The sequence below is a fragment of the Ipomoea nil genome, unplaced genomic scaffold (assembly GCF_001879475.1).
Source record: "Ipomoea nil cultivar Tokyo-kokei standard unplaced genomic scaffold, Asagao_1.1 scaffold0298, whole genome shotgun sequence".
Lineage (NCBI taxonomy): Eukaryota > Viridiplantae > Streptophyta > Magnoliopsida > Solanales > Convolvulaceae > Ipomoea > Ipomoea nil.
In genome coordinates, this window is record NW_017616726.1 from 256370 (window position 1) to 273165 (window position 16796).

Consider the following 16796-nt stretch of genomic DNA (forward strand, 5'->3'; position numbering starts at 1 on the left):
TGGGTTTTGTACTTAATGTGCGTGAGTTTGTACTTAATGTGCATGGGTTTTGTACTTAATGTGCGTGAGTTTGTACTTAAGATCTAACACTTAAGGTGCCTGGCTTCCTTCCAAACACGCGTTTTTTTTTTATTTTCATTGATTTGAGTCGTTGATTTAGATTTGATCAACGGCTTACATGCTTACATTAACATACTTACATGCACACAACGCGTAGGAGGAAATATCACAATCATCCATCGAAGCTCGTGCACAGATTAACATACTTGCATGCACACAGCGCGTAGGAGGAAAAAATCACAACCATCCATGAAAGCATGTGCACACATTAACATACTTACATGCACACTGGGCACACTGCCAACAATATCTAGGATTAGCTCGTGCACACATTAACATACTTACATGCACACAGTTTGTATTTTAAGGGAGGTTTGTATTTTAAGGGGGGTTTTTATTTGAAAATAATCCTCTCTCTCTCTCTCTCTCTCTATATATATATATATATATTTCAAGGTTGTAAAAATTAGTCTAAGCGCCCGCCTAGGCGCTAGGCGCCTCTAGACCGTGGCGATTTTCCCCCTAGGCGCCTGCCTAGGTTACTGGCCTCCTAGGCGTTCGCCTAGCGACTAACTCGGCCGATTTGGCTGCCTAGCGTCTAAGTTAGTCGAGTTAACTCCTCCATTTCGGTCGAGTTAACCCGATAGACATATGTGTGTGTGTGTGTGTGCGCGCGCGCGCTCATACATATATATAATATGACATATATACACTCGTAGACTAGTTTGATACTTTGAATCTTTGGATGATTGAAGTATTTGAGTATTTCATATTTGAGTATTTTTAATTTTTAATATTGTTTTAATGTTTTTTTTTTTGAAAACCATTGTTTTGATATTATGACTTATAAATTATCATTAATTCATTTATTTGATTAAATGTTGAAAACAACCTCATTAAAATTGTCAAAAAGCAAGTCTACCACTGTTTTTTTGACGCCCGCCTAGCGCCGCCTAGATTCCGCCTAGGCGCTAGGCGCTGTCCGGGTACCCGACTAGCGCCTAGCGCCTACTGCAACCATGATATATATATATATATATATATATATATATATATATATATATATATATATATATATATATATATATATATATACACATATATATATATATATATATATATATATATATATATATATTCCTAAAGTATGTAGTAGTCCCAATTATATTCGTATGCTACACTTACACGCATATTATTATTATTATTATTATTATTATTATTATTATTATTATTATTATTATTATTATTATTATTATTATTATTATTATTATTATTGTTATTGTTATTGTTATTGTTATTGTTATTATTATATCCCAACCCTAATCACTTTGCCTAATCCTAAATAATACATACGTACCCTAGCTATGTTAATCCTATATGTATCCACAAGTTTACACTTAGCGTATCCTAATCCTGAAATATTATTCCGTACAAATTACATTACTCTTATATATTTTTTTGAATCCAGTGAGACCACCCCAATCAGGTGAGATCATGAGATCCCATCTCATCCATTGACAAAGTTTCAATTGATGGATAGGATTGAAAGTCAAACAACAATTAAATAAGGATAGATTTGAAAGACAAGGATGAATGAGTAATTGTATTTTGGTTTTTAATTTTGGTTATAGTTAAGTAGAATCTTACCAGAATATTAGGGAACCAATCAATAGTAATATTTAATTATATTTTGTACATTTGTAATTTTAAATTACGGGGAATTTTACGGTGGTGTGTGCGTTTTACTGTAACAGGGCTTGTACACCATGGCGAGCTAGTTTTTTTTTTTCATAAAATTATACATTTTGGTATGTGCGTTTCGTGATACAGGCATGTACATTTTGGTTTGTGTGTTACTAGTTTCGAGCGTGTGCAAAATGTATCCAAAAGAAAATAAAAATATACGAATCTAATTTGGGTATCTGCGTTTGAATTTCGAGTAGATAATCAGTGCGTAGTAGATATAGTATTGGGCTTGTTGTGTGTGTCTGTGTTTTTTTTTTTAATTGTGAGAAATTTTACGGTGGTGTGTGAGCAGGTGTGGAATGGCGTGTGCGGTTTTCTATAACAGGAGGTACACCATGGCAAAATATAAAACGCACACACCATTTCACACCCATGCACACACCATTTCACTCCCATGCACACACCATTTCACACACATGCACACACCACCGTAAAATTCCTCATAATTTAAAGTTACAGATGTACAAAATAATTAATTATTACCATTGATAGGGTCCCTAATAATTTAAAATATCAAATTTCCATTCATAATCTCCCTAATATAATGCTTAAGATTCCAATTGAATTATATCCATAATTAAACATATATCTACAATTACTATTTAATCCTTTTGATTTCAATATATCCTTAATTACTTTCACAATCTCTTATAATCTCAACCATTCATGGAAAATGAATCAATGGATATCATGAGATCTCATGATCTCATCAGTAGGGGTTGCACCAGATTCGAAGCCTATATATATACATATATATATATATATATATATATATATATATATATATATATATATATATATATATATATATATATATATATATATATATATATATATATATATATATGCACACACACATATCCTAAGATAACCCTAATTCTATATATTTTTCTCCTCGCATAATCTCTCTGTTGCCACTTCTATCTTCCCTAAATAATTAAAAACTTTAGCCTCATCATCAGGTCATCAATTGATTCAAGAATTAGAGGGTCTTCAATTCTAAGTTATTTAGGTATTCTGGGCTTCTAGAGGTAAGATTTATGCCTACCTAAAATTTATTTACCCTGAGGTAAAACTGATTTTCCTAAGTGATTGTGTGATCAAATTCTGTCAAAATTTCTCAAGGATAAATCTTTTAGTATTTATGAACATAGGTTATTTTACTCGTAATTATTAAAGAATATTTGTATGTGAATTGCATGTTCAAATTGTAGGTGGAGATTTATATTTTCACGGTGTATGTATTGTGTGTCGAATCAGATAGCTCGCATGTTTGTGTTGAAATGCATACTTACACCCATTCATATATATATATATATATATATATATATATATATATATATATATATATATATATATATATATATGTATATATATATATACATATATATATATATATATATATATATATATATATATATATATATATATATATACATATATATATATATATATGTATATATATATATATATATATATATATATATATATATATATATATATATATATATATATATATATATATAGAAAGCATGTTAGACAAAACTGTATGTTATAAGGCGTCCCACTATGCATATATACAATATTATTAATTGCAAGCAATCTGCATATACGTGCCAATACTTGTATACTTAGTATGCTATGAACAATCCCGTATAACACCTCGTATATTCATGGCGTACGAATTAGACATGAAGTATCCGTCTATGAAATCCGGTAAAATATTTCGTATGTGCTAAATTTTGATATTTAATATTTATGTAACTACTTGTTATGTGATCATTCGTTATCATAAAATTTGTGTTGTGCGATATAAAGATTTTGATTCTAATGTGTTCCCAAAATTTATTTACCCCATAAGAAACAAAAACATTTTTCCTAATTGCCTACGTGAAAATCTTTTCCTCAAAAATCGATCTTTGTCATTTTGAGTAGACCTGGCAATTCGTGTATACGTGTCCGTTAACGGGTCGACACGATAACGACACGTTATGGTTAACGGGTTCAATTTTTTAACACGAACACAGTTTGTTAACGGGTTAAACGGGTTGACACGATAGACACGTTTTGTTAACAGGTTTCAAGTCGTGTCGACACGATATGGCACAAAACCCATTTAAACCCGCTATTTCTATTAATATATTTTAAAAAACTAAAATTTAAAGTTAAGTTCTATAAAAAAGAAATAAAACCTACAGTTCAATTCATCAAACAAACTAAAAAGTATTCAACTCATAATATTCATAACATGATAAAATAACATCCAAAAATAATTAAAGGAGTCCATATAAGTTTTTAGAATAAAATTGGAAACAATCAAATTTCAAATTTCAAATTGTTGAACATCAATAATTGGTGTAGGATCTTGGCCTAATGTAATAAATTCATCCTTAGTCATTTACATAATATCTTTTGTAATCTCAATAATGACAATGGTTCTTACATAAATGACAATGATTCTTAGCGGGTTATAAACAGGTTTGGTAAACGGGTTAACACGATAATATTAACGGGTTCTTAATAGGTTTAACGGGACTCGTTAAGACACGAAAGATAATGGATCCTTAACGGGTCAACCCGTTAACGACCCGGGACACGTTAAGGCTAAACACTAACCCGTTATTTTCGTGTCCGGTTTCGTGTCGTGTTAACGGGTCGTGTCCAAAATTGCCAGGTCTAATTTTGAGTGATTGTTATATGATTTATGATCTTCCTGAATATATATGACAATTGTCCTGTTGTGCCACGAAGAATTTATTTGTTGAATATACACTAGCTTAACATGTTAAATAGTATGCGTATGTGTTGTGTGATTCCATAAGTTATTATTTAAGACTCATAATATGTTCACATGTCTTCATGCTATGTGCCTATAGACTTAGGGAGTTATATATTTAACATAATTGCAGCTGCATACATAGGTGTGCCAATTTGCAGGTTTCGCATATAACATGATAGTTAATCATGAAAGATTATCGCATATGATAGGCTTATTATTATTATTTGGTGCATTATGTCTTAGTACAATGATTAGGTATAAATTATGTATAGGTGGTATTTGGCTCATAACATGCTAAATTATACATTAAATGTTTATATCCATTAATGACCCATCTGCGTTGATATATGTGCATATTGTATGGCTATTCAAATTTGCACATGTGCAATATTAGTCTCTTATATAGGCACATAGATAAACGTATTTAATTGCATGTTCGGTGCATCTTATAAATCATTGGAAATTATTTAAATGTCGTAAGTAAGACTTCTATGCTGTGTTTATAATCATGTGAATTGCATGCTCGTAGCCTCATTATTTAGTATATTTCGTTAGTACAAAGGTTATAGATATAGGGGTGAAGTCAAACGTGTTGATTAGGTATAAGAATTTTTAAGTTTGATCATGCAACAAGCCGGATTCCCTTCCTTTCCCTGACAAACCAAAAACCGTTTCGTTGAGAAATCCTTTCTACCACTTCAAAATTTCATTCTTGATACCTTCTTCCAATTGATTCCGTACAAAGTAACAACCTTATTCCCTAGATTACAACTTTAATCCCTTGATCCTATTTCAATTTAACGTTATTCCCAAGGTTGAAACCTAAAACTTCCATTCCCTTTTCTCTTTTTGAACCAAATCTTCCCAAAACCTAATATATTTATACATATATATATATATATATATATATATATATATATATATATATATATATTTCCCGTAAAATATTTTCCCTATGTACTACCGTATTAATTCTGACTCTTTATCCTCAAACCGATTTCTAAGCTTTGGGGACGAAGCTTCTTGTAAGAGGGGGAGGATGTAACACCCCATGATACGGCCTTCAAATCCAAATTAATTATGGAATTAATTCCATTAACAAATAGTTAAAAAGAATTTAAGTTGGTTAGAATTCTCTTGATTAATTATATATGGTCCACAATGGACCATGGACCCTTATCTCTAATTAAGCCTTTAATCCGGTAGGAATAAAGAAAGTAGACCTTTTACTATTCATATTCTAATTAGGAATCCTAAACCAAAATATCTGTTAGGAATAAAGAAAGAGGGTCCATTATTAATCAGATTCTAATTAGGAATCTTAAACCTCTTACCTAGTTAGATTCGTATTAGGGATCCTAACATATATAAAAGGAGGGATTAGAAGGCATTAGAACCCTATCACCCATATCTCCATCTCCCCACACGAAATCCCCTCCAAGCCAAGGATTTCCCCATCACCAAGTTTAGGGAGGATCCATTGAGGAAATATCTTAGGAAGTTGTAAGGAGTTTTACTTAAAACTACCAGGTAACCCATGTCTTACAAAAACTATTTTCCTTGCTATTGTTTATTGATTGGCTCCGTTGGTTGATTGAATGTGTGATTTTGTATGTATATCTTGTTAGAGCTTGTCTTTAGGTTTATATGGTGAATTGTTGCTATTCTTGATGGCCCTGTATGGTTATTGATATGATCTTGTATTTAATTATGTCTAGAGCTTGTCCCTAGGGTTTATATCGTGAATCTCGTGTTGTGATGTTCTTGGTATTCTTGGGTGGGTTTATGCATGCTCGGGTGTTGATTCTAGTCTAGGACTTGTCTTTAGGGCTTTGCATATAGATTTCTTGATGTTCTTGAGGTTCTGGATGCTCCTGAACCATTATGTGATTGATGTCGAATCTTGGCATGTTTAGGAATCGTGTTAAAACGTAATAAGAATGATTCGTGGTTTAATCATTGTTAATTGAATCCGTGATGTTGTTGTTACGTGTTGGAATGTGTTTGGACATGGTTTTGGTTTCCACGAACGAACACCAGACCACGCACTTACCTTCGTACCAGTGGGGGTAGGTGGGGGGAACGAGTCCCCACCACCTACCCGCGTCAGCCCGATTCTAGCGGGCAGCCGGCCCATAGTGGACTGCCCGCCGGGCACACGCTGGAATTATGACCGCCCACCGGCGGTGGCCGGCAGGTGGTCCTCCACCCATCGCCCACCCGCTGGAAAGTGGTGACGCGGCGGGTCGTTTTCCCCCGTTTGACGTTTCCCCATGTCGCGTTGTATCCCGTTTGATGTTTATGAGTCGCTTATGATGTTTTGAGTACTGTTCTATGAATTTGTATGTAGCATGTGTCATTGTTATTGTACCTTGATTGTTATTGTTGATTATATGATTGATTGATTGATTGAATGATGATGGGTGTTGTGATCATTGCGCAATGATGGTTGAGATTGTGATTGGTGGAATGAATTGTTGGCGGATAGCACAACGAGTGCTCGGTTATCGTGCTAAAGGCACGGACCACCCCTTAGACTTACTGGCTAAAGGCTTGGGTCAGGATATAAGCGCCGCGGTGCCATGTCAGAGCTATATGCGCTGACCCCTTGATAGTGGTGCTAGAGGCACGGATCATGCGAATGGCACTTCGGTGCTACCATGTTGGTGGACTTGTTGGTGGTTTCGGTGTGGGGCATGTAGTTGCTCCGGAGGAATAAGGGAGGCGATATAAGGGTGGCCTGGAGGTACAAGTTGGAACTGATATAAGGATGGAGAGGAGTAAAGGTTGGAACTTGGTATAAGGTTGGAAGATGGATTGTGTGCCTTGATGATTTCTTGCTAATTGATTGTCATTGGATCGCATTGTTGCCTTTAATTGCTATTTATGAGCTTACTTGTCTATTATGCTTTGCAAACGTAGGATGCATGCTAGTATCTCTATAATATTCGAAATGTTGCGTTATTGATGGTGTCTCGAGTCTTGATCCTGGTTTTAAAGCTTGAGTTTGTTTAGGATTATATACGTATTCCAGTTTCAAAATGATTTTCTTATATCTACCTATATTGTACTTAACACGTGGTGGTGGGTTACCAGCTTTATTCGCTGACGGTTGTTACACTGCATGTTTTTCAGGTAATGACTAATAGCCTCGGAGTGCTTTAGACGAACCCGCATATTTAGCATTATTTAGTTCTAGTCATAGTTGCTATGACCTGTGTGCCTTGAATTGTATTTGAATATTAATTGTGGATTATGGTTAGATTAGTTAGTTATAGCCTGTGCATCTAGGTTCTCAAACCTAGGTGTGGCATAGCACCCCGACTCTTATGGATGGGTTGTGCTCTGTTTGGATGATTATCGTTAGATTGCATTTATTATATAATTTTTTAAATGTTTAAAAATTAGGAGTGTTACAGTCTGTGTTAGATGTAAACAAGTCGGTTGCCCTTTCAAAGTTAATCTTTAGAAAGTTAAAAATGCCTTGTCATGGAGAATTGCCAGTTATAATGAATTGCATGATGGATGTGGTTGGGTACTTGGGTGTATAAGAACACCATGATTAAATCAATTAGGATTGCAAAGAGATTGGTGGCAACAGTAACTAGACCACTGTAGAATTTAGAGAGAGGGTCAAAGCAGATGAGGGATTTGATTTGTCCACCAAGCAAGCCTATAGAGTTATGAAAAAAGCAAAGCAAGTCATTGAAGGATAAACTATTGAATTTTTCAACAAAATATGGAGCTACCAGTTGGAGATTGAAAAAACAAACCCTAACACTACATGCAAGGTGAAGTTAAGTGACTTACTGTATGAAGGAAAACCTAGGTTTCTAAGGATGTATTTCTGCTTGGAGGCTTCAAAGGAGTGATATAAGTTCTGTAGGAAGCTAATTGGAGTTGATCGTTGTCATTTAAAAACTAAATTTGAAGGTCAATTATTAACAACTATTGGGATTGATGGGAATGACAGTATCTTCCCACTGGCTTATGCCATTGTTGAAGGAGAAACAAAGGATTCATGGACCACCTCAGGCACCAATCAGACCACCTCATCCACCAAGAAGACCACCCCAGGCACCAATTAGAAGACCTCAGGCACCAATCAGACCACCTTAGGCACCAAGCATGACTCAGGCATCAATCAGACCACCTCATCCACCAAGCAGACCACCTCAGGCACCAATCAGACCACCTCAGCCACCAAGCAGACCTCCCCCCAAACGGTGTACATTAGGGTTGAAATCAAAGAAGATAAAGAATACATCTGACACACCTCTTCGTAGGAGGATAAGATCCACAACAACTCTCAAGTGTAGGTTCACCAACAAATCGGACACACATCTAAACATTGATTAAAGTTGACTTCTAGACTGATGTTTTGGTACTGTGAAACTAAAACTGGTTGTATCTATGAATATATTTTGGAATTAGTTTTTGGTAGGCTACATTCGACAATGATTTTTTGCTACTGTGAAACTCAAACTTGGATGTAGCTTATGTCAGAATCTGGATTGATTTTTTGCTACAATGATGTACTTAATCATTTTGGAATGACATGCCTTGTACGCCTATATTCTGAACATGGATCTCTTTTACTTTTTGTTCTTTGTATGCCTTTGAATGGTTACTTGTTTTGGGCAATTACCATTACCACATTCCTTAAAAGATGAACAATTAACATTGCCATAAAACAGTTACCATTACCAAATTCCGAGTAAAAGATGAACAATTAACATTGTCATAAAATATAGAATTACCATTGCGATAACACTTACCATTACCAAATTCCTTACAATTACCATTGTCAAATTCCTTACAACCAAACACAAAAAAAAAGAAAAAAAAAAAAAAAAAAAAAAAAAAAAAAAAAAAAAAAAAAGCAAAACATAACACTCCCTATTGTAAAAGACACACAGCATAACACTGCCAAAGACACTTATGAGAGCAAATACACCTTATTCTTAAAACCCAACCTCTCATTTTTTCCATTAACACTTGTAAAATAAGCCATTAACAATACAATAAGGCCACATACAACAAGTAGCTTCATTGAACTACATCTTTTGCTCCTACGCATATCCTTCAATTCACCATCTTCCCCTCTTGGAACACTTCTAAGCTTTGATTTTAATTTTGTTATTTCTTCTTCACTTTTGTTAATTCTCTTCAGAAGCCCCGGTATAATCCTCTTAGACGTAAGTCACATTGGAGGATCATACCACTTCACAAACATATAGCCAGATCCATCTTGAAAATTTGCAAAAATAGCAATAAAAAAAACTACAAACAATTATAAATTCAGTACATTAATTGAAAGCACTCTGCAAAAACAAAAACAAAAATTGAAAGCAAAAAAAAAATAATAATTAAAATCAATTACGAATTTCCGTACTAGCCTTACATCCTGAGCATTCCCAGTACCTCCTACCGGGGTTGTCATTTGTCCATGATGTTCTCAAAATCAGTTCTTGACCACATTCGCATACATCGATTGAAATCCATTCCCCATACATATAGGTCTTCCTCGTTGTTGAAGAACTCGAAGAATTACTGCGTACTCCCTTCGATCTTTCCATTCAGAATTTCAAACTGAGTACCCTAACCCTAACCCTGTTTTCTTTGATCGACATACACCGAAGTGAAGGAAGAAATATAAGGAAGAGAAGAAGACCATATAAAAAGACATGTTTGCCCTTCACTTAGACGGCTAAGAGACGGAGGATAAAAAATGTCTAACGACCAATAACGGTGGCTATTAAATGGCAATTTTTATTATGGAGGATGAAAAGTGTCAACACCCTAATAAGTCTAGGATAAAAAATGACATTAACTCTATAAAATAATGTACATTTAGTATAAAAATAATGTATTTTTAGTATATTAATAATTAATAATGTACATTGTATTTAGAGAAAAGTACATTATTTGAATACTGAAAGTACATTATTTTATATAATTTACATTCAATACACAAATAATGTATATTTAATATATTAAAAATGTATTTTTTGTTATGGTCCACACAACACTGTGTGGACCATGGTCCATACAATAATTTGCCAAAATCTAGCCTAGAAATTTTCTTGAAGGTGGGAAATTATATTTGTAAGGAGGCCACAAAATAGCCATTATAATATTAATAAAAAAAATTTGTGAAGAGGGCCAAGCCACCATTGACTCCTGCTACTCTATACTAATTCAAAATAGAATTTGTTTTTGTGGGAGAAGGCCCCTGCTCATATTAGGTGGCTCCGCCACTGTACTTGACTTTATTAGCTCACAATTTAAATTGACAAATTCTTTCATGAAATATTTGCTAATGGGATATATTTACAAGACATCAAGATAAATGAGTCTTAAGCCTATTGTTCAAACACAAATATATAAAAAATTTAACTCTTGTCTATGATTTACAAGACATCGAGATAAGTGGGTTTAAGTCTTGTTCAAACACAAATATATAAAAATTTTAACTCTTCTATAATATTACATTAGATCTAAAGTTCAATGTATACAATTACTTCATTTGTTGATAGCAAGCACTCAAAGTTTTTTTTTTTTTTTTTTTTTTTTTTTTTTTTTTCTTTTTCATATCTCGGCATAAGTGATTGGTCTTACATGATAAGTGAGGCTGATCAGTATCTTAATATATCTTTTGACAAAGTATTGAAATAAAATAATTTCTCAACAAGTTTAAATCCATAATAACTAACAAAAATTCAAGATGCGTGATACTTACACTTTCCTTAAAACCGATTCATTTCACCCCGATGGTGTTGAAGCGTTAAAGCGTCAATTTTCTAGGATACAATGTATTACACATAAATATTTGAGCACTCAATATAAATGTTATACCCCAACTGTCCTATGTGAAGACAATAAAACTTGTGTTGCACAATTAATAAATGAGCATGTTTAAAAATATTTGACAAAATATATAACGTCAATATTCAATTCACGTGAGCTCCAAAAAAATCACAAATTATTTTACAGAGTGTTAATTCTAATGACAATCTTAAAGATGGTAATATATCCATTTTCTACCATTCTTTTGAAACAATGTTTTTGTTTTAGAATTGATTTACAATAGAAAAATCCTCTAAAATTATTTACTTTCCAACAAAATGCAACTCAAAAATTTCAAATAAATCCTTAAAGAACTTTTTTTTTGTCAGCCAAGGTGCCGAGTAATGAGATCGAAACGCACAACTCTCGCTCTGCTCTTTTTGACCGTCTAGATAAACATCACCCTTCTCATTCCCTCAAACCCTAGCAGTCTCTCCTTCTCCTCTTTCTTACTGTCTTCACAGTTTAACGCCATAACCCTTCAATGGCTTCCCGGAGGCTTCTGGCCTCAATCCTTCGATCATCCTCCCATCGGGGTGGCTCCGTTTCCAGATCCGCCGTTGCCAACTCCCTAACTAGGCCTCGGCCAACTACACGTTCCTCCCCTGCCGGATTTCTCCTGAACCGGCTCGCTCGTTACTCTACTTCCGCCGCCCCTGCTGATAAGCCGGCTTCTAAGCCTGCCGGAAATGAGCCCACCGGGAAGATCACCGATGAGTTCACTGGCGCCGGTTCTATCGGGAAGGTCTGCCAGGTTATTGGTGCCGTTGTTGATGTGAGGTTTGATGAGGGGCTGCCCCCTATCCTCACGGCGCTTGAGGTGCTTGACAACCAGATCCGGCTTGTTCTCGAGGTGGCTCAGCACTTGGGTGAGAATATGGTTAGGACCATCGCCATGGACGGTACTGAAGGGCTCGTGCGAGGTCAACGTGTGCTTAATACCGGCTCTCCAATCACTGTGAGTGATCTGGCCTATTCATTTTCTTCATCATTCATAAAGATTGGTGCTTTATTCTGATGGTTTGCTATTTCATTTTTACTCTGTATTCATATTACAATTGCGATTCATGGCTTTACAATGTGAACTCTTGAACTTATTGAATGATCGGAGTGACAATGGATTTGCCTATAGTTGTCGGTTTGAATCAATTGAAATTCTGGAATAAACCAAGTAGCTAATTTTATTGTGAATTCCAAACATATAATTTTAGTATTGAGGAGTGTTTTGAAACCAGAAAAATGACTTCTGAAAAAGAATGAGTCATTTTTGAAAACCTGTTCATTTTCAATGTTTGGTTGCATTCTGGAAAATGTCTTAGTGTTTTTGGTTCATTTTTTTTTTTGGAAAATGAGAGAATTGTATAATTAAACATTTTAATTGTTTTGTTTAAAACATAATATTTATAATAATAATAATAATAATATAATAATAACAATTTTAAATATAATTTAACAGAATAAAACCTTCATTCATAAGAAATTGCACATACATCATCATAGATAATCCATAACACTCATTTACAGAGATATAAAAAGCATAATCAGATAAATCAAATTTATAAAAATAAATAAATTAATAAATTAATAAATTAATAAATTAATTAATTATTAAAAGATAAAATTTAAAAAAACAAGCACTGGTTTCTGCGAGCGAAAACCAGAATGGACCGGAAACCAGTCTGGGTTGGCTTCGAAAACCAGATCAGATCTGGAAAGACGGTGGAAGAAGATGAAGAAGAAGCCTTTGGAAAGGAGATGAAGAAGAAGCTGTTGGAAGGAGATGGAGAAGATGCTGTGCCTCTCTGGTTCTGTTGAAGTGAACGCGTGGAAAATGACTTCCCCCAAAAAAAGGGGAAGACAGTTTCCTGTAAAACATACCCATTTTCCATTGACTAAGACCACATTTTCCGTTGACCCCCCGGGCAAACACTTGAAACCCGAAAAGTGATTTCAAGAAAGCTGCAGACATTTTTTTGTGTGTTTCCCTTCTATTTTATTATTATATAGTATATATTACTCCGTACAATATTATTATATATAATTATAATGTGAGAATTCTGTGCTTGAACCAAAAGTTTATGTAAGAGAAATTTCCTTGTACAGTGAAAGTCAAATCTTGTAGTATGCAAGTCTATGTTTTTGGTGGTTTCTACTACATATTGCCAAATCATGGACTTGTAATTTACCTAAGATTCAGGGGTATCTAGCTGTCCCTTACTGGGAGTTTATGTTGATTAAACCATGCCTTTGGTGGTATTAAGCTGCCGTTGATTGATTTTCTTTTGTTTTAATTGATGAATCAGGTTCCTGTTGGTAGGGCCACTCTTGGGCGTATCATCAATGTCATTGGGGAGGCCATTGATGAGAAGGGTGAATTAAGTAAGTTTTGTACTAGTAATAATAGCACCTAATTAGTTTTGTGGTACTCTCAAAAACAATATCAATATAATTAATAATACATGTTCTACTGATCTAATTTGTCATTAAAAATTGATGCAGAAACTGATCACTACCTGCCAATTCATCGTGAAGCTCCTGCTTTTGTTGAGCAAGCTACAGAACAACAAATTCTTGTTACTGGCATCAAGGTTCTCTGACAGATTATTTTATATTTGGTGGTTTTTGATATCTCTTCTATTTTGGAAAGAAGTGCACCTCATTTATGTTCGGGCATCATTTTTACTAGAGTTTAATTATGTATTGATTGATTTTTCCAATGTATTCTGTTTTTGTACAGGTGGTCGATCTTCTTGCTCCATACCAAAGAGGAGGAAAAATTGGACTGTTTGGTGGTGCTGGTGTAGGGAAGACAGTTCTTATCATGGAACTGATCAACAATGTTGCAAAAGCACATGGTTAGTAATTGATTCTTAATTTGTTCCTTATGAAGTCCCCAAAGCGTGGTCATTTTTTGTTTCAACTTTTTGTTACATTATTGTTCAGGTGGTTTCTCTGTCTTTGCTGGTGTCGGTGAACGTACTAGAGAGGGTAATGATTTGTACAGGGAAATGATTGAAAGTGGTGTCATTAAGCTGGGTGATAAGCAAGTTGGTGCTCTGTACATTACTAGTATTATTTTCTAGGTGCTCTAGTCCAAATAAAGTTCCTGTGTTTTTCTAACAGTGATCATATTATAATGCTGTCAGAGTGAGAGCAAATGTGCTCTTGTATATGGACAAATGAATGAGCCCCCCGGTGCTCGGGCCCGTGTTGGGCTCACTGGATTGACAGTTGCCGAACACTTCAGAGATGCTGAGGGTCAGGATGTGCTTCTTTTCATTGACAACATTTTCAGGTTCACACAGGTTTGTTTATTTCTAACCTTCCGTCTTGAATAAAATTTATTTATTCAAAGCTAAAGTGTTCTTTTGCTGGTCTAATATTTAGTGAGTTCAGTATTTATTACTGTGTTTCTTTAATATTGAAGGCCAACTCAGAAGTGTCTGCTTTGCTTGGGCGTATCCCATCTGCTGTGGGTTATCAACCAACTCTGGCTACTGATCTTGGAGGCCTTCAAGAAAGAATTACCACCACAAAGAAAGGTTCCATTACATCAGTCCAAGCTATTTATGTGCCTGCTGATGACTTGACAGATCCAGCTCCTGCAACAACCTTTGCTCACTTGGATGCCACAACTGTGTTGTCCCGTCAGGTATGTGGCCATTTTTTGATGTTATGCTTGGGAATTTTTTTTTTTTATTATTATTGTTGTTGTTGTTGTTGTTTTATCTTTTGACTTGAGACCTGATACTATTCTAAAATGCTGTTGGGATAGATTTCTGAGCTTGGTATATATCCTGCTGTCGATCCACTTGATTCAACATCTAGAATGCTCTCCCCTCACATTTTGGGGGAGGATCACTACAACACTGCTCGTGGAGTACAGAAAGTTTTGCAGAACTACAAGAATCTCCAAGATATTATTGCCATTTTGGGTATGGATGAGCTCAGTGAAGATGACAAGTTGACTGTTGCCCGTGCACGTAAGATCCAAAGGTTCTTGAGCCAGCCTTTCCATGTTGCTGAAGTTTTCACGGGTGCCCCTGGAAAGTATGTTGATTTGAAGGAGAGTATTAACAGCTTCCAGGTAATCTTAGTGTTCTTGAATTAAAATTTAGCCTTTATTTGGGGTTATTAAAGTGCAAGAAAAAAACTTCTCTCATCTAGATAAAAGCAGTAGTAGGGTACCTACTTTTAAAATGACTTCTGACCAGTAATAAGTACTACTCCCTCCGTCCCATTTTATGTGTCAGAGTCCGGTTAATGAGGCTTGATTGAAGTTATTTTTAATTTAATTTTTCAAAATATTAAGTTTAGTATTAATTTATAAAATTTACATATTTAGAAACTATATTAAAAGCACTATAAAACACAAATTTAAATTTAAAAATACTAAAGAAAATAAGCAGAGAAGACATAATTAGTTTGACCAATGAATAGTAAACATAGCATGTAAAATGGGACAGATGAAGTATTTTATTTCTCTGTTTAACTTGGAAATGCATCTTTTAGTAGGTCTCCATTTTCTTCACTGATTTTCTAAACATAATTAGAGTCTACATTACCTTTGGGCCTTGTGTCACTATTTGTTTTTGTGATATATGCCATTACAGTGATGCTGAAGCACTCATACATTTGTCTTAATTGTTTTAATATAGGGTGTCTTGGATGGCAAGTATGATGATCTTTCTGAGCAGTCATTTTACATGGTTGGTGGAATCGATGAGGTCATTGCAAAGGCAGAGAAGATTGCCAAGGAATCTGCTGCATAGAGAAGACAAAATCGCAAGTTTCCTTTTGTGCTTTCACCAATAACTGCAGAAATAAGTACTTTTTCTGTGACAATGCCAAACACCGGAGATCCAACTCTCCTCCGTTCATGGGGGTCTGAGTGGTCCAAAATTTTCTGTTTTTGTTTAACGTGTATTGCGGGATTGAGAAATAGAGAAATGGAGGCCGGAGCCACAGGCGGTCGCCTTGATAATCCACCACCCTTCCCCCCTTACACCCTTCCACCCCTGGGTTGTATGTTGTGATTTCACATAATAAGGGGTGAGCAGGCATATCTGTACATTAGTTATGATTCTTATTTTAAAATTGTTGCATTGCCAAATTATGAAATTATGTGGTCTTTTTTTTTTTTTTTTTTTTTTTTTTTAAATGTCCTTTCTTGCTTTAGTATACTGGCAATTCGCATAGGTATGGGAGTGCTGGTTCTGTTTCCATTCCTAAGAAAAATGACATCGTTCTTGAGTTATCCTCAGTAATTTGGAGTGTTTTTAGTCTCACGGACAAATTTCATTTGTGACATTATTTGTTGTTATTAGAACAAATTGCACTTTTGGTCCTGTGAGTATTAGGG

General features: G+C 34.8%; 1 protein-coding gene across 1 annotated transcript; it reads left to right on the forward strand.

Annotated features, from left to right (window-relative positions):
• Positions 1 to 11770: 11770 nt before the first annotated feature.
• LOC109157609 (ATP synthase subunit beta, mitochondrial-like) lies at positions 11771 to 16573 on the forward strand. The gene is made up of 9 exons (XM_019305461.1): positions 11771 to 12392; positions 13738 to 13813; positions 13934 to 14022; positions 14172 to 14289; positions 14378 to 14481; positions 14581 to 14739; positions 14862 to 15086; positions 15210 to 15521; positions 16093 to 16573. The coding sequence occupies exons 1-9, from the start codon at positions 11919 to 11921 to the stop codon at positions 16204 to 16206; spliced, it is 1671 nt and encodes a 556-aa protein (XP_019161006.1). The 5' UTR covers positions 11771 to 11918; the 3' UTR covers positions 16207 to 16573.
• The last annotated feature ends 223 nt before the right edge of the window (positions 16574 to 16796 follow it).